At 53.0% G+C, this 23849-nt stretch overlaps 8 protein-coding genes across 8 annotated transcripts; 4 read left to right on the top strand and 4 right to left on the bottom strand.

The window, feature by feature from the left end:
- Positions 1-620: 620 nt before the first annotated feature.
- M406DRAFT_251646 (uncharacterized protein) lies at positions 621-3035 on the top strand (the record flags this gene model as incomplete). Its single annotated transcript, XM_040916773.1, has 2 exons — positions 621-1451; positions 1557-3035. Coding segments are annotated over 2 exons (2310 nt in total), but the record flags the coding sequence as incomplete, so codon positions are not given.
- Positions 3036-4659: 1624 nt separating this feature from the next.
- On the bottom strand, positions 4660-5380 carry M406DRAFT_355462 (NAD(P)-binding protein; the record flags this gene model as incomplete). Its single annotated transcript, XM_040923183.1, has 2 exons — positions 4800-5380; positions 4660-4723 (listed from the first exon to the last, which is right to left on the bottom strand). Coding segments are annotated over exons 1-2 (462 nt in total), but the record flags the coding sequence as incomplete, so codon positions are not given.
- A 1483-nt stretch (positions 5381-6863) lies between these two features.
- M406DRAFT_218926 (uncharacterized protein) lies at positions 6864-7886 on the top strand (the record flags this gene model as incomplete). Its single annotated transcript, XM_040915534.1, has 1 exon — positions 6864-7886. A coding segment is annotated over one exon (1023 nt), but the record flags the coding sequence as incomplete, so codon positions are not given.
- A 7377-nt stretch (positions 7887-15263) lies between these two features.
- M406DRAFT_355461 (uncharacterized protein) lies at positions 15264-16869 on the top strand. Its single transcript, XM_040923182.1, has 2 exons — positions 15264-15585; positions 15672-16869. Exons 1-2 carry the CDS (start codon positions 15432-15434, stop codon positions 16520-16522), a joined length of 1005 nt encoding a protein of 334 aa, XP_040778039.1. The 5' UTR covers positions 15264-15431; the 3' UTR covers positions 16523-16869.
- A 573-nt stretch (positions 16870-17442) lies between these two features.
- On the bottom strand, positions 17443-17661 carry M406DRAFT_253240 (uncharacterized protein; the record flags this gene model as incomplete). The annotated part of the gene is made up of 1 exon (XM_040916887.1): positions 17443-17661. The coding sequence occupies one exon, from the start codon at positions 17659-17661 to the stop codon at positions 17443-17445; it is 219 nt and encodes a 72-aa protein (XP_040778038.1).
- Positions 17662-18740: 1079 nt separating this feature from the next.
- Positions 18741-20506, bottom strand: M406DRAFT_288045 (acyl-CoA dehydrogenase mitochondrial precursor). Its single transcript, XM_040918771.1, has 3 exons — positions 20279-20506; positions 19043-20209; positions 18741-18968 (listed from the first exon to the last, which is right to left on the bottom strand). The coding sequence occupies exons 1-3, from the start codon at positions 20395-20397 to the stop codon at positions 18923-18925; spliced, it is 1332 nt and encodes a 443-aa protein (XP_040778037.1). The 5' UTR covers positions 20398-20506; the 3' UTR covers positions 18741-18922.
- A 423-nt stretch (positions 20507-20929) lies between these two features.
- Positions 20930-21613, top strand: M406DRAFT_252348 (ribosomal protein S12; the record flags this gene model as incomplete). The annotated part of the gene is made up of 2 exons (XM_040916836.1): positions 20930-21103; positions 21245-21613. 2 exons carry the CDS (start codon positions 20930-20932, stop codon positions 21611-21613), a joined length of 543 nt encoding a protein of 180 aa, XP_040778036.1.
- A 96-nt stretch (positions 21614-21709) lies between these two features.
- Positions 21710-23849, bottom strand: M406DRAFT_106438 (family 15 glycosyltransferase). Its single transcript, XM_040915197.1, has 4 exons — positions 23498-23849; positions 22507-23391; positions 22161-22449; positions 21710-22093 (listed from the first exon to the last, which is right to left on the bottom strand). Exons 1-4 carry the CDS (start codon positions 23546-23548, stop codon positions 22026-22028), a joined length of 1293 nt encoding a protein of 430 aa, XP_040778035.1. The 5' UTR covers positions 23549-23849; the 3' UTR covers positions 21710-22025.

Raw genomic sequence — 23849 nt, 5'->3', positions numbered from 1 at the left:
ATATTGAACTCGATCATGAAGCCAGCGGGAAGTCGAGTCATAAGTCTGCCTTCAGTGGCCCGGTAGGATGCGATGGAAGATCCCCTCCTGGAGATCATATCGAGTATATAACATGGAGGCATCTGGAACACATACTCTCAGTTTGTGCTATCCCATTGTGGACCCCACCGCTCATCAAGACTCGGAGCAAGTCGTGCCAGACGTTCTCGCACAGGACGATGCCATCGCTCTTACGTGTGGAGATATCGGCGGCCATCAAGTACTGGGACCTTGGGCCAGTTTGTAAGTACTACGTTGCATTTGGCTAGCGTATGTATTTGGACTGATCCTGAATATTCAGTTTCGCATTTGACTTTCTCATCAATGTCTTGAAGCGATTGCAGTGCATCAAGCAGACCAAGTTCGTTATCCTGCTGCAGGAGCGGGTCAAAGCCGTGTGTCGAGGTCATGTGAGTTGGATAGCAAAGACCATGAAGTCTTGGGAGTCGACAGAAAACAGAGAGCCCCCTTTCGATACTGGGTGCTTCGCAGACAGCTACTGGATCACCGCAGACATGGCCCCAAGTGAAACTCAATCGCGGAGCTCCACCCTCAACACACCGTTTCAAATTATGAAGATGATGGCGTACGACCGATTTCTCGAGAAGGACGAAAGCAGGGCGGAAACAAAAGAGGAAGAACTTGGCCGCCTTCGAGGCCTTCTCGCAAGTGTCTACACGCCCTGGCTTGTCACGATGAACAAATCAGACCCGCGAAAAGCATATGTATGGAGGCACATGCGAGAAGATGAGGTTGACATCTACCGACTTGATGATCACGTCTGGTTGTGGACATGCCTTGAGGAAATCGAAGCCTTACGTATTCGACAAGGGTTGGACCCTCGCAAAGCAGCACTGCTTATTGACGACGATGAAGATGACAACAGTCGACCTCTAGATGCGCAAAGAGGACTACTACAGCGCTTCACAACCGAGAACGAAGTTTCGCAACAGCGCATGCTAGCAGTTACCAGATCACACAGAGAGACACGTTTCTTGTTTCACGCTCGTGACACTGCTCTATTTTATGCTCACGATTGGAACTTTTTTCAATTGGATAAGTCTTTTGATGAGCTCTGGAAGAGGACGATCAAGTCGCAGTCCCACCACAACGAGAATGCCGATCACGAGTGGGAGAATGTCCTCAGATTCGGCATGGCTATTGTTGCCGGCACGAGGAATTTTCCGATCAACAAGAAGAGTGCAAACGACCTCTTGAGAGACTCCTTCAAAGCTCTTGTTCAGGCAAGCTGCCACAATGGTTTGGTTGCGGGGCAGGTTGATGCATTATCTCGGAAGCCCTCATTCCCAAACTATTCCTCTGATGAGGACAGACAGTATTATCACCAAGCTGGGTTCGAAATTTGTCACATTCTCCTCTTACATGCAAGGCGCATAGAAGCCACATTAGAAGTATCAAGTACAGCCACCTCAGGAAACGCCCCAGCAAATCAAGCTGGGTCGCCCGTGGAAGGTAGTAAAGGCTTCACGGACAAGACAGGCGGGCTTCAACAGCAGCCTCAACTCGAGGTAAACGACCAACTTCGGCAGATCTTCCTGACACAGCCGAAGCGGCAAGGGATCGGAGCCGAACAGCCTGCGAATAAACTTGAATTGATATTGAAACTCCTGGACAGTGATGGACGCCTGGGTGGACAGCGCAGCTTGACGATGAGAAAGTCGACGCCATTCAACAGCATGATAGACGCCAGCAGCATCTCTCTTCTAGATGAAGAGTGGCTGTATAAGTATCCAGACTTCCTCATGACTAAGAAAATTGATCTCCCACAACTCCTCAAGTCTCTTGAAGCCAAGAAATCATTCGAGTCTACAGCGGAAACGATCGGCACGATCGTTGGCAAAGGACTCGAGCAAATGTCTCAAACCCGCTCGAACACGTTAGAATACGGCGAGCTACCTGGATGGTTCATCTATGAAGACATTTATGGTCCAATTACTTTTGTAGCAAGCACGCCGAAGCAAAAGCACTTGAAGAGAAGACAGAATCTACCACAATTTTGGCGTGGAGAGTCAACTGCCCTCGGGAATACAGGCCTATGGATGAGGATCTGTGGTGCCCGGTCAGCAGAAACTGCCAAGAAGCGCTTCGTGTGGCTGCCGCATACCAATATAGAGACATCACTTCTCTGCTGGTCGGCAAGCAGCGACTCAGACAAGTCTGCGGTATCCCTCTTCTTCGACCGCCATTCTAGGTATGAGAGCCACTTGTGGGATGATACGACGCTGGTTTTGAATATCTGGCAGACGAAGATACACATGAGATTCTTCGTGCTCGCCGACAAGGCGCGAGCACAACATATTGGGCTCCCAGCCCCTAGCAGCGCCCCTTTCCCAGGTACCTCAGAGAAGGAGATACGACGTGCGTCGATGGGATTTCGATTTGATGGCGACCTTTTCGACCGTTATTGGACTTGTCATTTCATTCAATATTTGCCAAATCTCAGGCTCAAGAACGATGACCGCGACGTTGTCAACCCTCAACGTTCTTGGGACTTTGAGTTTTATACGGATGGCTCCAACAGGCCACAAGATAAGCACTGGTGGCAGCGTAAAGTCCTCGAGCTGCATCTACTGCATCGCATGTTGAGTGCTGCTGTCGCCGGCTCGGTGGATATTTTGACGCAGATCAGAAAAGAGCTTGGAATTGGAGAGAGTGCCCTGTCCTTCTCCATACTGAACAGCCAGGCGCACTCAAGATCCAGACACAGCTGGCAGGAGTACGAGCATATTCTCCAGGCCGCGGAGGAGGACTTGACGTCTATCCTAAAAACCCTGCAGAAGTGGGATACCAGGGAGTATGATCGCGGCCCAGAAAAGCCCAGGTGGACGCGGAACGACGAGAAGAAGTACCGAGGGCATATCAATAAGTTCCGATCGCAGACGGAGAGGCAAGCCTGGGATCTCGAGATTCACCGTGACAACATGCGGAACCTCCGGGAAACTCTTACCACAATCCGTGAAAAAGCTCGGGAAGACCTCGAGATCGAACGCGAGGGCAACATTCGGTACTTCACATATGTCACTGTCATCTTCCTGCCTCTAGGCTTCGCAGCAAGCTTCTACAGCATGAGCGGGCCCCCAGGGAACGAGGTGATGGTATCGCTGGTCAAGTTCGCGGCTGCTGCCTTTGCAGTCACGATTGTATTGATGTTATGCGCCAAGATGTTCTTCGAGATGGTCGATATCGTCTTGGGTGGCCTTCAGTCTCGTGTTTGGGAGCCTATTCGGAGTACCGTGTGGGTACCTCTTCAGGACATGAGAAAAACGGCAGCACGTTCTACCAGAGAGAACAGTATGCTGTTGAGCGGAAGTGCTAGTATCTACCGGGAGAGGCTTACGCGGCGTGGATCTGACCCAAGTGAAAGCGGTATGAGCAAGTTTGCCGAGCTAACGGGCTCAATGGCAACCTTCTGGTTCTGGCCAGCCTATGTCTTCCTGGAGCTGCCGGCTCGCAGGTTATCCTTAGTTATGACGGCACTTGAGAAAAGGCGGTTCTCCAAGGAGGCGATCCTGAGCATTGGCCTTGTGGTTGTTGATTTGCCTATCTGGGGGATATCCTGGATACTGCAGATCATGATCAGTAACTTTTTGAGTCTGGTGAGTATCTTGAGAGGTAAGCACAGGAGCCATGGTCCAAAATTTTGGTTTCATCCGATCTGATCAGACTAGAATGCTTTCGACTACTACTCTCCAAGAACGAGTCGGGCTCGACAAGTTCTACAGCGACGAGCTCCAGCTCCCAACCTGATTCCATCAAACTTCAATCTCTACATCGATTCTATCGGATGACGAACCCGCCATCATTATTCACTCCATTCCGGTCACTGGAAGAAAGCCTGAAGAGAAAGGGCCTGGCGTGAGCAGGAGAGGAACGTCAAGAAGAGCAAACTGACAATGAGAGCAGAAGCGATATCGCTTGAATAGTAATGTTTGGTGTAGGAGATGTGGGAATCGTATGTTGACAAACTATTGCCAGTTGGCAGAACATAGGCAGGTACTAAATAATAATCATGGTGTGGACAAAAAAACAGAAAGATCAAATCCGGGAACAGTCTTTGCAAGCTCAGCAACAGTTTCCTCCCACAACCTCTTCTGCGTTGCCTGGCCTTCTTCTGACAGGACAAACTTTGACGGACTGTCACCCTCTCATCAGCAACGCACACAAACCTTAATATAGGACGGCATTTGTGTGAATGAACATACCTTGTCAGGCGCTGCTCGCTAAGATACCCTCCCTGGTGATCCTCATGGCGCGTCACGGCGTCCGTCAGCGTGTATGCGCCCTTCTCGGCGGACCAAGCCAGCAAGTTGATGCCAAACGCGTCTATAGCCGTGTCTCCGCGGTGCAGAGCCGTGGCGCAGAGGCCCGGGTTGACAAGGTTGACGACCACTTTTTCGGCGCTGACCTTGGAGGCCAGCTCCCGTGCCCAGAGGACGTTCAGGAGTTTGGAGGTGCAGTACCTCCCGTTACCTCGGGATTTGAACGAGTCCTTCTCGTCCATACGGGCCAGGATGGAGGGGGCCTTTCTCTCCTTGAAGGGCACCCAGAAGTGGACCTCTGATGTGACGATGAGCATGCGCGATGGTGCGCCCACCTTGTCTGCGGTGGCCCTGAGGACTGGAAGGAGGAGCAGAGACAGGGCTGCCGTGCCAAGATGGTTGACCTAGACGAAGTATTAGCATACATGTATGGTCCCCAAGAAGTAGGGGGGAGGGGGTCCCGTATTTATGATTACGTGCCTGAACATTCATCTCATGGCCGCCCTTGGACAGTTGAAACTCAAGGCTCTTCACAGCGGCGCACAGAATGACAATGTCGACACGGTCGAGGGAGCGGGCACGCTCAGCAAAGGCGGCCATGTTCTCGGGCAACTCGTAGTCAAGGTCCCAGACCTGGACGTCGCACTTGGGGGCTACCTTGAGGATCTCTTGCTTGGCGGCCTCGCCCTTGGAGGCGCTCCTCACGGCGAGGATGAGGCGCGACAGCCCGTGCTGGGCCATCTCCTTGGAGGCTTCGAGGCCGAGGCCTACGTTGGCCCCTGTAATGATCATGGTCTTGCCGGTGAGATCGACGGATTTGGGCAGTGGTTTAGGTTTGAAGGTGAATTGGTGATAAACGAAGCCAGGTGGGGTGCCCATTTTGTGTGTAAGTGTAAGTGTAAGTGTGTGTGTGCGTGTGTGTATAAATGGGTATGAGGAGTCTGTGTGTGCTTTCGTACGTGTGTCAACTGGATAGAGAACAGTGAGAATGGATGCCAGTGAGGATATGTAATCGAAATAGATTCGATGACCTCCAAAAAAAATCAAGACCTGGTGTAGTCTCTACTTTATAATAATCCAAAACATCTCCAATAGACACCACGGGATAAGGGCACATCAGCACAAGAGCCAAGATCCTACCACATCATAGATGATGACGTGAAAAGGAAAAGACCACCGTTGTGCCGCTCGTCCACGGACCAGTCGGTTGCCAGTGTAACAGTTGATCTTCGGAGTTATGCATCTACTTTGGCGCCGTGCCGAAGCACCAATCTGAAGGCGGCCAGGTCTGGTGCTGCTCCAAAACGGAGGCTGACCAGGAAACAAAGAACAGTCAGATCCCGGTGTTGTGGCAAGTCAAAATGAAATTATACCAGAGAAATTGAGTCGTCGGCTTTGGCGACACCGGGCCTGTCTTATCCCGTAGGAATCAGTGTGGAGCCCCTCTTTATATATACTACGGGAATATCACATATACGGAATCATCCTTTACGGCCGTCTAAGGCCGTTGACGATTTCTAGGCAACCTTTTGAATAGATAATTTATCAAAGATATATATATATTGAAGTACGTACGCGTTTGTGCTCAGCCTCAAGATTTTGGAAGCGATTGAAAAGGTGGTAAGATATCCTTCGGAAAGGTCGGAAGACTGTACAAGATGTACTCGACCTCCGATCGCAGTCACCAGACCTGGTTCAATATTATTCTTATAATTCGTTATTTATCCTGTTTTGTCCAGTCAAGGAATTCGAATATTATGATGGTGCTTTGTTTACTCTAGAATCTGAGCAGCTGCATGTAGCTGCATGTAAGTGAGGAACCTTTGCGTGCGGTGTATAGGACCTTTCGCCCTCATCTCTTCATTTTATCTCTTTTGAGGCGAAGGGGTTCAGAGTGTAGAGTTAAAGTTAGGATTAAAATAAATACTTCTTGAGTACTATAGTACGAAGAACCAACCAAAGCGCAGCACCCCTGACGTAGATGTTGCCCCACCGCGGGACTTACAGTAGGCATGGGCCCCTGTCGCGAAAGTCGGCGTGGCATCTGACGAGGAACTGCAGCTTTTTGTTCAACGGGTCCAAAAAGTCAGGTCCTCTCCTATCTCCTCTCCTTCTCAACAACACAACCAATCACCAATTCCCTCCTCTCTCCCTTCTCAACTGCCATTTTCTGTGTCCCAATTGGCAATGATGGGCCCTGTAGCTGCTGCTCGGCCCATCCTGCGGCCTGGGTCGACATTTTTAATAAAGCAGCTCAGCGGCCCAGCATTAATACCGTCGAGACCAATTCCAGCGCCGACGAGCTTCTCGAGCTTCAGCAAGCCACCAAGGCAGCTGCCCATATGCTTACAATGCAAGCTACAGAGTCAGCTACGCCATTACTCGACCAATCCGCCGAGTTCGAGCTCCCCTGAGCATCGAAGGAATCCAGAAGAAGCTGTCAAAGACCCTCCCATCGCCGCCGCCTCGCCCTCGCCCTCGCCCTCGTCCCCACATGAAGAAGCAGAAGCAGCAGCAGCGGCAGCAGCAGCAGCAGCAACAGCCCCCGAGCTCCCCTCCCAGGCCGACTCCCGCCGTTCCCCACTCTCCCACTCCTTCTCCGCCTTCATGGACAACCTACAATCACGCGCCTTCGTCGCCTCGCAGACCCTCAACGACCTGACAGGCTACTCAGCCATCGAGTCCATCAAGGCAGCCAACGCCCGCCTCGAGGCCGACCTGGCCACAGCCCAAGAGACCCTGCGCGGCGCCCGCGCCCACTACAAGGCCGTCAACGCCCGCCGCGCCGCCACCCAGCGCGAGGTGACGGCCCTGCTCGCCCGCAAGGACACATGGAGCCCGCTCGACCTGGAGCGCTTCACCACGCTGTACAGACAGGACCATGAGCTCGAGGCCGCGGTCGGCGAGGCGGGCACCGCCCTGACCGAGGCCGAGGCCGAGGAGGCCCGCCTGAGTCAGAGCCTCAACAGCGGCATCCTGCGCCGGTACCACGAGGAGCAGATCTGGAGCGACCGCATCCGCCGCCAGAGCACCTGGGGCACCTGGGGCCTCATGGGCGTCAACGTGCTGCTGTTCCTCGTGCTGCAGTTCGTCGCCGAGCCGTGGAAGCGGAGTCGCCTGATGAAGGGCATCGCCGCCGAGGAGAAGGCTGCGCTCGAGGCCGTGCGGAGGGAGCTGGAGGAGGTGAGGGGCTTCCTGGCCAGGAGGAATGAGCAGGAGGAGGAGCAGCAGCAGGTTGCTGCCGCCGCTGCCGCCGCTGCTGGCGTTGCTGCTGCTACTGCTACACAAGGTGAGGCTATAGCGCCAGAGTCGATTGTCGAGGATGCTGGGGTAGAGGCTACCCCTGTCTCTTCCCTGCCCAGGCAGACAATAGAAACGAACCTGGCCCCAGAGGCTGTGTCGTGGAAAGATTTCCTCTTGGACCCGAGCCTGTGGAGGCCCGCACTGGAGGATCTGTACAGCGAGAGGAGGATAGACCTGCGCATGAGGGATGCGAGCATCATCGCGTTAGAAGGCGCCGTGGCTGGGGCAGCTATTGTTGCCAGTGTGGCCTTCATGACTGTGCGCCGAGCTTGATCCAGATTATCGTGTATCAAAAGAGGCATGGCGATCTTACATAGAAGCTGTCCGCATCATGTAGACCAATGTATCCAATACACCTTCAATATAGACCTCAATAATGAATACAGCACCACTTCATTGGTCGGATATCTCGCTCTCGCGGTCTATTAAAAAAAGATAAAAATGCTATATTGCCTTCGCCGGCAGTTGTCGCACCTCGTCTACCCGTCACATCACTTATTCGGCATTTTATCACATCCAAACACGTGCATTATTTTTGGTTGCTGCGACAGGCAACTCAGAACCGCAAACACTGAGTGAGCCGAGACATCGGCAGGTCAATCGAGAAATGAAAAGTTGCTTCCTCCTGACATCTTTTATTGGGCATACAATCAAAACCTCATCTTTAAGGGATGAAGCAGTAGCCCGGTTCCCTCCAACGAGTCCTTAACGCGAGCAATCCTTCGCCATTGTAGGCACGTAAGGACGCTTGTCCAGGAAGCAGCTATTCTTATCGGTCCGCCCAGACGTTGCTTCGGGCTGATGTTCCTAATCACTACTCGAAGTCGGCAGTGTAGGAGAAGCCACGGAACTCCTCCTGCATAGCTTGCGACAAGACTGCATCTCATGTTAGTCACCAGGTGTTGGCTCCCAAGGGAGAACAGGCGCTGGAAGAACATACCAGACTGAACAGGGGTGAGCACCGGCGTGACGCTGGTAAACTCGGAATCGAAGTTGCTGGTATCGGTTGCATTCTTGATCTGGGGCAAGAAAGGCGGTGCCACCTTCTTGTGGTATATGTCATCCCAGTTGATGTTACGGAAGAAAGGTTGGCTCATGACCTCCTGGGCATCGGTCGGGCCGCTTCCCAGTCGCTGGTCTGGCTCACGGGTGAGCAGCTTCTGCAGGATCGAGACCGAGTCCCGCGGCATATGAATCGGGTACAGAGGCTCGTCAGCCAGGATGGCGTCGTATATCTCGTCTTCATCCTCGCCTCGGAATGGAGACTGTTGCAGCAGCATTTGGTAGATGAGGACACCAAAAGCCCACCAGTCAACAGCGCGTCCGTATTTCTTGTCAAGCAGAATCTACGCAAGAGTCAGTATGTATGATTGGATACGATACACGCGACGAGTATCTTTTTTTCTTCTTTTGTCTTATCTCACCTCGGGCGCCATAAACTCAGGAGTACCGCAGAAAGTACTCGTCGTCGATCCATACCACATGTCTTCCTTGCATAGACCGTAATCTGCAATCTTGACGTGGCCGTCAAGTGACAAAAGAATATTGTCGAGTTTCAAATCTCGATAAATAACACCATTCTCGTGGAAATATTTAAGGGCCAGGCAGACCTCAGCGGCGTAGAATCTAAACAGTATCAGGACTGTGCTGCGGAGACGGGGACGGTCATTAACAACTTACTGGGCACGCTTCGTTCCGAACTGGCCACGCTGGATGTGGAGCATCAGATCACCACCACTAACATACTCCATCACAAAGTACACTCTGGTCTCCGTCTGGAAACAGGCGTGCAGGCTGGTGAGGAAGGGGTGTCGCTCTCGGTTCGCGATCAAGAAGACCCTCTTCTCAGATCGAATACTCTCAACCTCGTCATTCTCGATGATAAACTCCTTCTTCAAGACTTTGATTGCGTAGAGCTTTCGGGATCGTTTCGTCTCGGCCAGCATAACTTTTCCAAAATTGCCCTTTCCGAGCACAGCGAGGAAATTGAAGTGGTCCAAGCCAATACGCATACCGGTCCCTGGATCGGTGGCCGAAGGCAGGGGCTTCTTTCCTGCCGCAGACATGGCCGAAGAGGTGGTCGGTGAAGGAGCTGCAGGTTCTGGCTGCGGCTTAGGCTGAGCCATCGGCGCAGGCATGATTTGCTGGTAGGACTGCTGCTGCTGTATCGGTGGAGGCTGGGCGGGTCGGGCCTGCGGTATAGGCTGGCCGTACTGGTTGTTCACGTTGGCGTAGTCAGCCGGGTTGTACTTTCGTTGCTGAGTCGGACTGCCGTATTGTTGAGACGCATAAGGATCTTCCTGCGCTTGGTCGGGCCTCGGGTACGAGTCCTGACGGGCCATGTAGTCTTGCTGTCCTCCCTGCTGTGGCCGTGGTGACTGGCTACCTACTGCTCCACTCATCGCCATCGTGGCTGCAGCCGCCGCATCCGATGAAGCGGAAACCCTACCCCCTTGTTGGAGTTCTGGGGATGGCTGACCATACGTCCTTCTTGCCGCCTCGGTAGCCTGTGGAGAGGGCTGGTTGTACGAATTCATGCTGGTCCGATCGTAGAGGGTGGAGGATTGAGAGCTTGGTGGGCTGCTGGCGCTTGAGCGCAGCGTCCTCTCGCTCAACGATGTCTTCTGGGACTGTCGCTGCCTCTGGGTCCTCATGCCTTCAAGGATCTTATTTGCGTTGACCATAGACATGCCGCAGAAATCAGGAACCAGATGCACGCACTGAGCGTGGGCAGTGAGACCACACTCAGAGCACTTTCTGCAGTTCTTCTTGCCGAAGGGCAGCAGAGAACCACAGTGACAACACCAGTTTGCCGTAAGGTTCGAAAAGGTCTGAAACCTGTGAGGAATCCTGTGGTTGATCTTCTCTTCGTCGGGATCAGTCTCAGCATTGGATTTGCTGATACACTTGGTGACGACGTTTGTGTAGCACTTCGTATGGCAAGTGTACTTGCAATCCTCGCACTGCATGCCGGCAGAATATTTGAGAAAATCGCCGCAGAAAGCGCAGCGCATGATGTTGTAGAACTGCCGCTGTACAAACTTGTGCCCGTAAATGTCGTGGACTTCTTCTTTGCGTTGACGCACAGCGCCCTTCCGCCCGAGACCCGCATCGAATTTCTGCATGTTGTTTGTCTGTTTGATGAAGTTCAGACTCAACTGGATCTGACCGGTAGGTTCCAGGTTGAACCAGCCGTCGATAGGCTGGTTCACCTGGGGCTGGGCCTGCGGCGGTGGGTAGGTAGGCTGAGGGCTCTGATATCCAGGGGAGGTGGGTGGGGGACCAAACTGCGGCTGTGGCTGTTGTTGCTGTGGATTCATGGGGAACTGCGCAGGACCCCGCGAATTGGCCATCCTGTCGGCAGAGACCCATCCGGAGTTGTTGATCTCCGCCTCAATCCTCTTTCTACGCAGCTCTTCAGCTATATCCGAGATGCGGACCCAGAGCAGCCCTATAGGTAGAGCGTGCTCCCCAGGCTTGTCGTAGACCGTGAGTTCGATCTCGTTCGCCTTGTCGACCTCGATGGTGTGGTACTCGGCTTCCCATCTGTCGTTCTTGGTGGCCCGAGTTCGTGCCATGACCTGGTCTTCGACCTTAACAGCGACAAAGGTATCGGCAGTCCGACTAAAACGTCCTGTAGGCGCATGGTCGACGTCCTTCACAGCGACAACCCGGATCGAGAGCTGACCGGACAGAGGTTTTCGCAAATTGGGCATGTTGATGCTATCGTCTGCAGACCATCATGTTAGTGAGACAGGTTCCCAGTGCGTGATTCTGCTCTCCCCACTACGCACCATCGGCATTATCGGCGCTGTCGACATCCACGTGCAGCTCTTCGTAGCGCTTGAGAGCTTGCTTCAACAGTGTGATCTTTTGCCTGCTCTCGACCTTTCTGGCTGCAGCATCGGCGCGACTCTTCTTATCACCCTCCATCTGGTACAGCTGGACCATCTTCTCGACACCCTTGAGATACTGTTCTTCGACGTTGAGCTTGAACTGAATCTGGGACAGCATGAGCTGGATGCGAGGGCCGAGGTAGGGCGTGTCATATTTGATCAGATCTGATGATGAGAATTATGTCAGCCCACTCTTTCTTCTCTCCCTATTTGTCTTTCTATTCCATGCCTTACGCGCCCAAACATGTGGGCAGCAAGGCGGTGATGGTGTCAGGAACCGTACCGAGCTTCGTGAAGTTTGGCCGTGGCTTAGGCGTAGAGCCTGGGCCAGGTTGAGCAAAGGGACCCCGGGGAGGCATCAAGTCAGTACCGCCGATCTGACTGTACTGAGGATCGCCTCCTGATGTTGCCATGCCGGATGCATCTTTGGGTGGAGGCATAGGAGGACCATCAGAGTCATTGCGTGACCCATGTGGCCGTGAAGAGCCCGGTGATCCTATGCTCATGTCGCCCATACCCCGGCGCAGCTGCAGTTCCTTGAGCTTCTCCTCGAAGAACTCAAGGTTCCGCTTACCCTCGCGCATCTGGTTGTCGAGCTTGGACCGGACCTGGTCATTGTTGGTCTGCTGGCGCATGAGATTGGCGGCCTGGATGAGGGCCTTCTCGCGCTCGATCTTCTTGTAGATGTCCATCATCTTGTCTTCTTCGCCGCTCATGGTGGCGGTATTGGTGTCTGCGCGGACGGAGCGCGCAGAAAGAAAGAGAGGGGGGTGTGTGTGTGTTGAGAAGAGTGGGTGCAGTAACGGTGTGCGGGATGGAAGAAAGGGAACCTAAAGGTTTTGGGTCGGGTCGTATCGCGTCAGGCGACACACCTCCAGTGGTGAGTAAGAAATGGTTTGTCGAGGGCCAGGCAGGGCAGTGCAAGGAGTCTCTGTACACTCGCAATCCGCACCAGATTGATCGAGTGTAGTGATTTCGACGTGGGCTTGGCCTGACCTGACCTGACTGGCAGTTCGTGGAGCGGTTGCAGCTTCTTGGGAGGATCGGTCGAGTTGGGCCCGGTATCCGCAGGTATGAAAGAAGGACCCACGAGTCGTTCAGAAGGCTAGGACTCCACTGCTAAGTCCTAGTTCCAGGCTCGGCCCTCTTCTGCAGCGCAGCCACTGTCACTGCCACTTCCACCAGCACAAGGCCCTTTGCTCTGTTGGGCTTCAACTTTTGTAGATCAGATCAGCCCAACCGGCAGACTGAGCTGAAAAGAAATTTGGACACGAGCAGGCCTCTCACAGTGGAGTGTTCTCCTGTCGACTGGGTTAATTGATGTCAGTATGACCGTGTGAGCAATGTAATCATGATAACAGGAGTGATCAGTCGGTGGGTGATGGGGCGCCTGTTTGTTTGGTGGTAGGAGGGAGGGGGGAAATGTCGTCAGCGAGGGTGGGTTGCGTTGGGGGGGGGGGGGGGGGTGGTGTGTATCTGTGTTTGTGTTAGAGGAGATTGAGAGCAACATCGAAAATGGCGGGGCTTTTTTTTTGTGTTTCGCATTCGGCAGAGGAATCGCGGGTGATGGGATTTCGGGACGGGGGGGGGGGGCAACTGAAGACCCAAGCACCTAACCTTGGAGGGGGGAGGGGGGAGCAGTCACTGGTGTCACCCCTCACTTGTTCTTGGGTGTGTTATCGCTGGTCAGGTTGTCACTATGGGCCGTCCCTGTTACTAGAGGCATATAGAAAATCGAACCAATCAGGTCTGGCCTGCAGGCCCAAGCCTACAGGGATGGAGATAAGTCGTTAGTGTGTACCACAACACGCGTTCAGGCGTTGTGGGGCAACCACAACGGTCAACTTCCCTTAGTCCTGCAACCTCCCTCTCTAACATGATTTAGTACAGTTTAGCTACCTTTCAGGGTGAGAGATGCAGGAAAGGAATCGGTTTACATATGCATATCAAAGCACCTTCGGAGGGAGGGGGGGGGGGGCGGTTTACTGGAAAGTTTCCTGCTTTATTCTGACTGTTCACACCAGAACAGACTGGCTCAATGCAACCACTAAAAATTGGATTGAGGTATAGTAATTATTGGCAGGGGCTGTCATGGGAAATTACATTATTGCCGTGAATTCCCATCTACGAAATACCTCATCTCCCTGAGCCAGCTCATCAGATTCGTCACAGCTCTTCTAGTGCCTCAAATTTATCCAACACGTCAGCAAGAAAGTGTTCAATCATCGCCATTTAACACTCTGCTGAGTCGTGTGGTTATTATACCCCTTCTTCAATGAGTACTACGGCTTAGTTGTGGAGCCTTCGTCACTCACTTGGGCGACTTGGAAATAGGCTCTAGTCATGTCTAAAACTAGGTGTAACTTGAGTATTCACCACATGTATGCTAGTAAAGGCTTAGTATCTTCAAAGGGCGTTGAGGGCTGTGCAACCTACGATTCTAGACTTCCATCCTCTTTGAATGATATTGCATTGCCATTTGCGACATTAACAGGATATTTTGAACAGTCATCACCATGCGGACACGAGCAGTAATTAAGTAATTACTGGGTGAATCTTTCTTCTCCAATCTTGATTACCATTTGTCGGGACCTGAATCTTCCATATGTGTCCCTCTGCAATCTCACTTTTCACTAGTTACTGGGACCAATCATGGCAAAATGCATTGACATCATGGGACATCAGGTTAAGGGCCAAAATGTGAATCTAGATGAGACAAGCCTCATTTGTATAGCTGACAGGCCCTGCCAGGGGGTGGAGTGCGGCCACTGGGTTTTGTAGTGCTCTGCAAGTCATCTGCAAGTCAACACTTCGATGTTTGATATCATATCAAACAGCGCAGCTTTCTGAGAGCTCTAGAGGCTTCTTGTGTGATTGGAGCCATCAACGAGTACTCTTTTTCTTCTTTCTCTTTTTCTTCTTCTTCTTCTTCTTCTTCTTCTTCTTCTTCTCCTCTCTCCTCTCTCTGGGTTCCCCCCCTCCCTTCAAGAGGGAAGGAGAGGGGGAGGAGATAAAGAAGAGGACAAGAAAAAAGCGGCATATGCTGTCAAGAGCATCTTTTCCATCCAAAGGAAAGAAACATTGTGGGTTGCTAATTGCTGGGTCACTCATAAATGACCGGTGATCACTTCGAACTTTGAGGACAAAAGATCGTGTCCACTATCCCATCAATTCCATCAATTCCACCATAGTATTCTATTATACATGCTTCAATATGCCTGCTCGGCTGGTGATAAATGAATTCTGATGACAGTTGCAGGTTCATCTGCTTAGAAGGCGTCCTTTGTGTGAAGAGGCGAGCTAGTCAGCTTGGACTATAGCATTCATGCGGAAGGTCTCTTGTCGTAATGGAGGGCGAGTGTCTGGGCATGAGCCTGCAGGCCATGACCCCCACCTACTACTTAAACTGTTTTCATAACAAAACTGGGTGCCAGTTGCCAGGCACGGCGGAAGCACCGGAGGTTCAAGATGGCGTGTTCCGATCCTAACCCCCCGCCAGATGCTGCTGTCAGTCCGGGTCTAAGCCTCTTCGGGTTCTTCTAACAAGCAATACATTCATCACTCCACTAACAATTCTATCGCAGTGCATAACACAACCCCGCGTCTGTCGGTTACGTAGCGAGGGCGGATGACAAGGAGTTTGCAAAGACCGATTCTCAAGACTAAATAATGTATATAACTATTGAAATGCTCAGGGTGATGTCTTCACCTATTCTAAGTGATGTTTATCTAGTAGCATGACTACGAAGCAACTCTCGAGACACCTTTCTCCCTCTTGAGGATCGTCTCCGTCAGGTCGCGGCCAATTACCACTTATCAAGGGCACCGAAAGAAAAGAAGGAGAGAGGAGAGAGACGGAGAAGGAGATAGAAACACTCAGCTTCCACTGCAGGACTGGTTGCACACAACAAACATGGCGGGACATATCGACGTTCACTTTCATGCTCTCCCTCCAGCCTACAAGGCTGCTGTTGCGGCACATGGAGGTGACCCTTCTGGTTTCCCAGAGCCAGACTGGTCTCCAGAAGCAGCACTAAAATCAATGGAGGCCGTTGGGTCATCTTTTGGTAATTGCGTGCCTTTCCTTCCCGTCGTGGTCTGTCCTTTTGATGTCAGTTAGATTTTCGGCTGACAATAAACTGCCCAATACAAGGGATCTTCTCGGTCTCCTCGCCAGGAGTCCCCATCACCGGTGCAGGCGAGGAAGGCCGCAAACTCAGCCGGGAGCTCAACACGTACCTAGGTGATCTGTCCAGCAAGAGCGAAGGTCCCTTCGCCGGTAAATTCAGCTTCTTTGGCGTTCTTCCCAACTGGGAGGACGTCGAGGGCACCGTCGCCGAGATCGACTTCCTCTTCGGCGAGCAAAAGCTCTGCGCCGGCGTGGGCATGTACTCAAACTACGGTGGCAAGCTGCCAGGCCACCCGACCTTCAAGCCCATCTGGGAGAAGTTGCAGACGCACAAGGCCCTCGTCCACCTGCACCCGACCAACGTCGAGATCACGCCTCGGTTCATCGGCGGGTTTCTCCCGCAGCCCATCGTGGACTACCCGCAGGACACAACCCGCGCGGCAGTTGACCTTATCGTCACAGGCACTGTGCGCGCATGCCCAGACGTCGACATCATCCTTTCACACGCCGGCGGCACGCTTCCCTTTATTGGTGCCCGCGCCCTCGGGTCCTTGTCCATCCCGCCCATCGCGGTGCAGGCCGGCGTCACGTACGAGCAGGGGCTTGAGGACGCCGCGCGGTTCTACTACGACATCGCGGTGAGCACGAGCCCGTCGCAGCTGAACGCGCTGCTGGACTTTTTGCCCGACAAATCCCATATTTTGTTTGGAAGCGACTTCCCATATGCGCCCATGCCCAGCATTTTGCAGGTGGTGCACTTGTACAAGACGTTCCTGGAGAAGAGCCCCAGGGCGGAGGTCCTGAAGCCTGAGGCGTTGAGAGGCAATGCGCTTGCGCTGTTGAACAAGCACTCGCACGGGAAGGTCTTTGAGTAGATGGGTGATTACACTCGGGGCTCCGCCCGAAGACATAAGACGATCAAGTGGGGCTTTCAATAAATGCTGACTTGAGTGCTCGAAAATCATTCCGTTTCTTGCAAAGTTCTGAGTTTGAGATTTCTAGTATAATGGCTATGTTGCTATATTTGTAGTGATCTGAAATGTTGAATGGGCTTGTGGAATGTGGAATGCGTGCTGTTGGGCTTGCTTTGTTTTCCTATGCCTCGACTTTCAATATCCTGCCTTAACCAGAACATAAAGACCCAGCGTGGCCGGTTGAATTTTCTATCGCTAAAGAATCATCAGTATCTAGTAAATTTACAAGTGTTAGTGTGGAATGATGCACGATCAAGAGGGACTATGGCTGGTTTTACAGCAGTTTTCACTTCAAATGTTTGAGTGGCCTGCTAGATGATTGTATACCCCTTTCAATGTTTCTGTAGATACGATACACAATCACATCATTTTTTGCTTCTCGGTATTTTCAGGCCAATCTAAAACAAAATGACCAGGGGGAACCGTAAGGCTTTTTTTTAAAAAAAATAAAGGAACAAGACGAGATGAAGAGAAAAGAGCCATTTAAACACAGCATAGGAGGGTGAGGGTAAGGAGATTCCCAGCCCCTGTCCCTGATACTTATAAGGAGAAGGAGAAGGTGGAATAAGGAGAGCAAACGGCAAGTTGGAAGAAAAGAGAAAGTCATTGATTATGAGAACAATGTCATGAGCCAGAAGTCCAAGTTGATTTATGAATTCAGACCGTGACTACAGTACACACTGACTGTAATAGCACACCAGACTGGATGCAACAACTATCAAAGCACGCATCTTGCGACATCAAAGAAGGTCAAGAGAGGAAATGGACAAATTCAAAAATAGAGAACAAGAACTTCCTCCAAGAACGATGGGCTTTCATTTTCACTCGTCCTCAATCTTGCCTTCACCTAGTGGCTGCCAGATGCCCCTCTCAACATCCCTCTTCACCTGTCTCGCAACCTCAGACGGCGTCTCCCCATAATGACCAACCTGCTCCAGCCATTCCACCTCCTCGGGCGTAGACGCCCGCGCAAGGGTGCCATTCCGATATGGGTACCTTCCAAATCGATCAATGATGGGCTTATGTGTATCAAACAACATAAACCACCACCAGCACCACTCCTCCAGCGTCGGGTTCTCCCCCAGCGGCTCACCACCCCGCGCCACCCGCGGAAACCCCTCAAGATCACTCAACACCTGATCCCTCCGCTCCCTCCACGAATCCTTGGCGCCGCTATGCTCCTCCACCGCAAGTCTCGTCTCCTCTGTGAGAGCGAGCGCCGTCTCATGGTCAGCAACGGCCTCGGAGTGCACGAACGGCGCGGTGAACCACAGCCGCACTGACGTCCAGTAGTCGAACCCAGAGCCGACATCATCTCGCCACCGCGCCCACGAGTCCGGCCTCTGCTCGGGCGGCAGCGCGTGCCACCACCGCGCGAACCGATCGCCGATGATGTCGAAGTAGCCCGCTTGCCAGCGCACATCGATTCCCCGGCACAGGGCGCGCGGGGCTTGATCTACCAGCAGCTGAAGGCCGAGACATTGCAGTGGGAAGTCTGGAGAAGACGGAGGAGGGAGGAAGTTGGTGGACAGAAATTCAGGCGTGAGAGTCTCGAGCCCGACTTTGGACAGGGCGATGAGCACCGGTAGGAATTGGGGTCTGATCAATGAGCCAAAGCGCTCGGTAGTGAGGGCTGTGCGCGGAAGTTCCGGGATGTTGAGAGGTTCGCTGGGCGGACCAATGCGGCACTCGACCAGGTAGGAGAGGAGGCGAGGATTGATCAGGCCTTTGAGCTCGTCTGTCATCTTGAAAGGTTTATATTTGGGAGAGAGGGGGGGGGGGAGGGAGAGGTTTTGGCACGGCCTCGATATCTTGAAGTTTCATACGAAGGGGGAAAGTGGCGCTCACAAAGTAGAAGGCCTCCTCGAGAGATGACCCTTTTTTGTAAGCCTCGGTGTAATTATAACGGTAATGCTATAACGATGCATCCCCGCGAGACACTATAATCCTTTGGACCCCTCTTCCTAACAGACCCACTCTTGGAAGGAGGTATGTGCAGTAGAATGTATCCGGGCACCTTCCAAGGTGGTGGTGAGTCCTGTTCCTCCTAGGCCATCGTGTGGTCTGCAAAGCCGCAATCAGGCGAGAAGTACAGATAAAAACAAGATGCATGTTCTGTGCAAGTATGGATTGTGAAATGCTTTTGTATCAATCTCTAGAGCGATGCTGAAGGTCAAAGAAAAATTACGTACAGGGAAGAGACACACTTGAGAGTTCTTCCCCAGAGATCCAGAACGTAAGAGAGCCGAAAAACTCCTCACATGCAAGAGCAACTCTCGAATCGATGATTAAACCTGCCGTCTAGTACGTATACTCCTTTTGCAACAGCTTCGCGATGGTGTTCAACCTGCAGAACATTAGTATTGTGGGGCGGAGGTGTAAACCAGAAGAAAAGAAAGAAAGAATGGGTGAGTGGCTCACTGGATGTTACTTGTCCCCTCGTAAATGGCGCCAATTTTGCTGTCCCTCCAGAACTTCTCGGCAACTCCCTCTCTCACGAAACCCATACCTCCCATCCACTCGATGGCGAGGCCGCTTACCCTTCCGGCCACCTGAGAGGCATACAGCTTCGCCATGGCAGCATCTCTCACAAAGTCCTCGCCTGCTTCTTTCTTTCTTGATGCGTTGTACACTAGGGCTCTTGCGGCTTGGATCTCGACATAAGACTGCGCGATCTGGTGCTGCATGCCCTGGAACTCGCCGACCAGCTGGCCGAACTGCTTCCGGTCATTCCAGACGTACTTGACCGCGTTCTCCCATGAGCCCAGCGCCAGCCCTGTCATCTGTGCAGCAATGCCGATCCGACCCTCGTTCAGCAGAGCGATGGCGTACTTGTAACCCTGACCCTTCTCGCCTAGCAGGTTCTCCTTGGGCACCTCAACATCGTCAAAGTTGATGACACATGTGCTGCTGGCCTTGATGCCGAGCTTCTTCTCCTTCTTGGCAATCGAGAACCCCTTCATATCCTTCTCGACGATGAAAGCCGTGATTCCCTTGTAGCCCTTGCTCGGGTCCAGGTTCGCAAACACGATGAAGAAGTTCGCCTCCATGGAGTTGGTGATCCACATCTTGCTTCCAGAGATCTTGTACCCATCTGCCGTTTCCGTTGCCTTGGTGGCCAGGGCAAACGCATCACTCCCGCTCACCGGCTCGCTCAGACAGAAACTCCCTACCGTGCCCGTCGCGAGCTTGGGTAGGAACCTCTTCTGCAGGTCCTTGGACCCCCACTTCAGGATGGCGGTGTTGACCAGCGTGTTGTGGACGTCGACCAGGACGCTGACGGAAGGGTCGACACGGGCAAGCTCCTCGATGGCCAGGATGGCAGCGGTGAAGTTCATGCCGGCGCCGCCAAACTCCTCAGGGATCTCGATGCCCATGAGCCCCTGCTCGAACAGCTGCTCGACGATGGACGGGTCCATTTTCTCGGCTTCGTCCATCTCGCGCACCTTGGGGGCGATCACGTCGTTGGCAAACTTAGAGACGGACTCCTGCATGGCCGACTCGATCTCAGAGAGGTGCGTGATAGGCGTAGGCGGGATGTCGGTGATGTCCGAGCGGAGGAGGGGCGTGCTGGATAGACACCTTGCACTGTGATTTTATTGTAAGCAAAATAAGCATAATGATCTTCTTCCTGATGACTGCCCTGTTGTCTCTTACTTTTGTATACTCGTTGATCTCTGTACAGGCCGTACTATCCTTGGAACCGTTCGCAGACCGCACAAACCACGTGCGCTGGCCCGGACAGCCGGGCGCAGTGCTCTCGCGACAGACGACATAGCTGGCCAATGTTGTTTCAATCACTCCAAGTGTACGAGACAAGACGGGGCTCAGAATTGAAACCCTTCGGTATCAGACGAGCAAGGGAAAAGAATTGGCTAGAAATCCTCTGTAAAACCGGAATTGTCAAAATGTTGTAGGAGGACATAGCCTAGATAAAAGAAAGCAACACCGAAAGAGAAGTGACCCATCTCGAAGAATCAAGCCGAGGATAACCACCGCCGCGGTTCCGCAGAGGGGCCACTACCAGCGGCGTGCAGGCGTCATTGGGGAATTCGGGGTCCGGGGAAGGGGTACCAGCCAGGATCTGGGCCCTTCTGCTGGGCATTGCCCAAGGAGCATGTGAATGGGCGAATGACTAAGCGGATTGAACTGCTAGGCTACCTGGATAGAGCACGGACCAACAAGAGCCAGCCCAGATCAGATTTCGAGGCGAGGTGAGGCGTCACAGCGACAATCGCCAGTCACTCTTTTGCTGCGAGTGGCACCAACAACCAGCTCCAAGCCAGACCGTCCAAGATGTCAATGCCAATGCTGAGGCACCTGCTGGTGCCTTCAATACGACGGGCACCTATATCAGCTGCAAGAATCGTCACATTCAGGCCATCAACATTCCTCAAGCCATCCGCCATAACATCCACCACTACCACACGCTCTTTCACCTCGACACCAGTCCAGAACGCAACGCTTAATCAGGTTCTGAAGGTATGCATGCATCCTATCTACCACAAGGAGCCCCCCCCCCCTCCCCCCTTTTAACCCCCTTACAGCTTCAGATATCTTCTTCCCCATGCAATAAAGGCGCACACTGACATCTCTCCCTCCCTTCGTTTCCCCTTCTCACAGGGCTGCCGTAAACCTCGACGCGCCCGCCACGCCGTTTCCCCTGCCCTAGCCGGCGGCGCCGATCCCCAGCGCAAAGGCGTCTGCATCAAGGTCGGCATCACCCGGCCCAAGAAGCCCAACTCGGGTGAGCGCAAGACGGCGCGTGTGCGCCTGACCACCGGCAAGACTATCACCGCCTACATCCCTGGCGAGGGCCACAACATCCAACAGCACAGCGTGGTGCTCGTGAGAGGCGGGAGGGCGCAGGATTGCCCTGGTGTGCGGTACAAGCTTGTCAGGGGCGCCTTGGATCTGGGCGGCGTGTCGAACCGGACCAACGCAAGGAGCAAGTACGGGACTAAGAAGCCCAAGAAGGCCTCTGTGGGCTGAAATCGATAAAAATGGGTTGGAAGTAGCAACGGGTGGAGTAAGGCTGGCCGGCGAGGCTGCATCACGAGGCGCACCAAGAATGAAGAATATATGTTTGCCTTTGACTGCATCGTAATGCAGGTGTACATTGAGGTCTCTAAGACGCAGAACAAGACATCCATGCAGCTCAGATAGCTAAAATGCTCGATTGTTTGCTCGCATGTACCAGGTCCTTTAAGGACTGCTCCAGATTACCCAGTCCGGTCTTGCAGTCAGTCAGTCGCCCAGACGCCTTTCGGATCTCCTTTTTCCGTTGCCTTCCAGTTGATGCATAATGTGAAATGTGCTCGTGAGCAAAGTCTTCAAAGAAGTAAGAAAAACTACAAAAATGGCGTAGGTCACAACAAAGATGCACGCATGCCACCGGCCTGGTTTAATCAGACTGGTTCTCCCACCCTTCCGGCTTGTCTAAGCCATTGATCTCAAAGAATCTTGATGTGCCTGTTGCTTATGATTAGCAGCCGTCTCGACTCCAATGAAACGAGGGGGGGGGGCGACCAAGACGTACATGAATAACCCTTCCAGTCGAAATTGTCCTTCGGGTTGCAGTGGCAGTGGAGTTGTGTTCGAACGTTCTCGCCTGTGGGACAGTGTGTGAATGGAACGTGATAGTATGCAATGTCGTTGAAGAAGTGGATTTCTTCCTTCTTGAGCATGAGACCGGCAGCGATCGAGTGCACCGGAGCGTCGCCCCAGCGCTCGTAGAAGAAACCACCGTCCTTGTCCAGCGCATCAAAGTAGTCGAGGTACGCCTGAGAGCGCAACCAGTTCAGGTTGCCAATCTCAAAGTTGGACCACTGCAGGGGATCAGTATGTGTTTCTGACGAGGCCGTGTGATGATGGTTTGCACTTACGAAGTGGCAGTGGTTATAAGACTCGCCCCCGTCATCGCTGAGGAAACCAAGAGAGTTGTCCTTGACAATGTGCTCAGGGTGGTTCTTCATGAACTTCTTGACGCTCTCCCAAAGGGTCGGGATGGTCTCGACGTATTCGTACAGGCTGAGAACAAAGCTGTATTTCTTGCCCTGCTCGTGCATCAGGCGGAAGGGGTCATAGTGGACGTCGCAGAAGAGCTCGACACTGGGCTCAACGCGCCAATAGTAATCGTAGTTCATCATGAGTGGCTGGCGGAAGAAGAAACCGGACTCGAACCGGCACATATGGCGGTAGCTGACAGAGTCGCCGTAGATGATCTTGCGCTCTCTCATGTCCTCACGCACCTTCTTAGCCTTCTCCTGGTCGATATGGGCCGGGTAAGACCAGTGCTCCTCGGGGATCTCGCCATAGTGCGTCTTGCCTGACACCAGCGACGAGGTCACCTTTTTAAAAGTTGAATCGAAGGGCTTGTCATTTAGGAACACCCAGTCATAGTTGTAGCGGCGGTTGAAGCGATCCTCGACCTGGCGGATCGATCGCGCGATTTCCCAGACATCAGAGTTGCGGGCCAGGGTCACGAAGGTCGCGTTCATGCGCGGGCCTGGCGCAATGCTGGTCAAGTCTTCCCATTGCGGGTTGCCGGGTTGCGTAACAAGAGGGCTCGATCCCAGGTCCTGCTGTTGGGTGCCGCCGGTATGAGGTTTGCTTGGAGGTGTATTCTCTTCCTCCTGTTCCTTGACGACGCCGCTGCCGCCACTTGTTTCGCTGCTACCTGTCTTTCCTGTGCTCGGGAAACCGATGGGGCTGTTCACGCCGATAGTTTCGTAGGACGAGGAGGAAACGAAATACCACAATGCTACCAGCTACTCCGACTGTCAGTCAAAAGACACACATCGTGGGACCACACGCTCGATGGACTCGCACGTGCAGTGGCGCGGGGCGCCCAGGTGATAGGTATGAACGACGTACAAAAAAGGCGATCAGGATGTATCGCACAATGCGTGCGCTACCCGCCGCCATGTTGAAAGATGTTGATTATCGTAGGGGAAGAAAGAAATTGCTGTGAAGGGATCGTAGAGAACAAATTTGCTGTCGTCTTTTGCTTTTCCTTTGCAGGATTCGTCGAAATTGGGAGGAGTCGTGGCCCTCAGTGGAAGCAGATCCGGCGTGCGACCACTTCACCAATGCTCGTCGGGTTTCGATTTGCGGTTTTCGACGACGAGGGAGCGGCGACAAATCAATTTGCAAGACCGTGCTCGGTAGACTGCAACTTATTGGTCACCGTACCATTCTCCGGAGTTGGGCGGTTTCGCTGCTTCAG

This window comes from Cryphonectria parasitica (assembly GCF_011745365.1).
Source record: "Cryphonectria parasitica EP155 unplaced genomic scaffold M406scaffold_3, whole genome shotgun sequence".
In the NCBI taxonomy this organism is placed as follows: Eukaryota; Fungi; Ascomycota; class Sordariomycetes; order Diaporthales; family Cryphonectriaceae; genus Cryphonectria; species Cryphonectria parasitica.
Note: the sequence above shows the minus strand (reverse complement) of the source record. Positions and strands in the feature narration are given on the sequence as shown.

Bases quoted from the DNA above. Each gene is read 5' to 3' on its own strand.
- M406DRAFT_355461 (XM_040923182.1), top strand. From the start codon at position 15,432: ATGGCGGGACATATCGACGTTCACTTTCATGCTCTCCCTCCAGCCTAC. The intron at 15,586-15,671 runs GTAATTGCGTGC...GCCCAATACAAG, and splicing joins GGCCGTTGGGTCATCTTTTG to GGATCTTCTCGGTCTCCTCG.
- M406DRAFT_288045 (XM_040918771.1), bottom strand. From the start codon at position 20,397: ATGTCGTCTGTCGCGAGAGCACTGCGCCCGGCTGTCCGGGCCAGCGCA. The intron at 20,210-20,278 runs GTAAGAGACAAC...ATAAAATCACAG, and splicing joins AGATCAACGAGTATACAAAA to TGCAAGGTGTCTATCCAGCA. The intron at 18,969-19,042 runs GTGAGCCACTCA...AATGTTCTGCAG, and splicing joins GAGGGGACAAGTAACATCCA to GTTGAACACCATCGCGAAGC.
- M406DRAFT_106438 (XM_040915197.1), bottom strand. From the start codon at position 23,548: ATGGCGGCGGGTAGCGCACGCATTGTGCGATACATCCTGATCGCCTTT. The intron at 23,392-23,497 runs GTACGTCGTTCA...CAGTCGGAGTAG, and splicing joins ACATCCTGATCGCCTTTTTT to CTGGTAGCATTGTGGTATTT. The intron at 22,450-22,506 runs GTAAGTGCAAAC...GATCCCCTGCAG, and splicing joins CTTATAACCACTGCCACTTC to TGGTCCAACTTTGAGATTGG.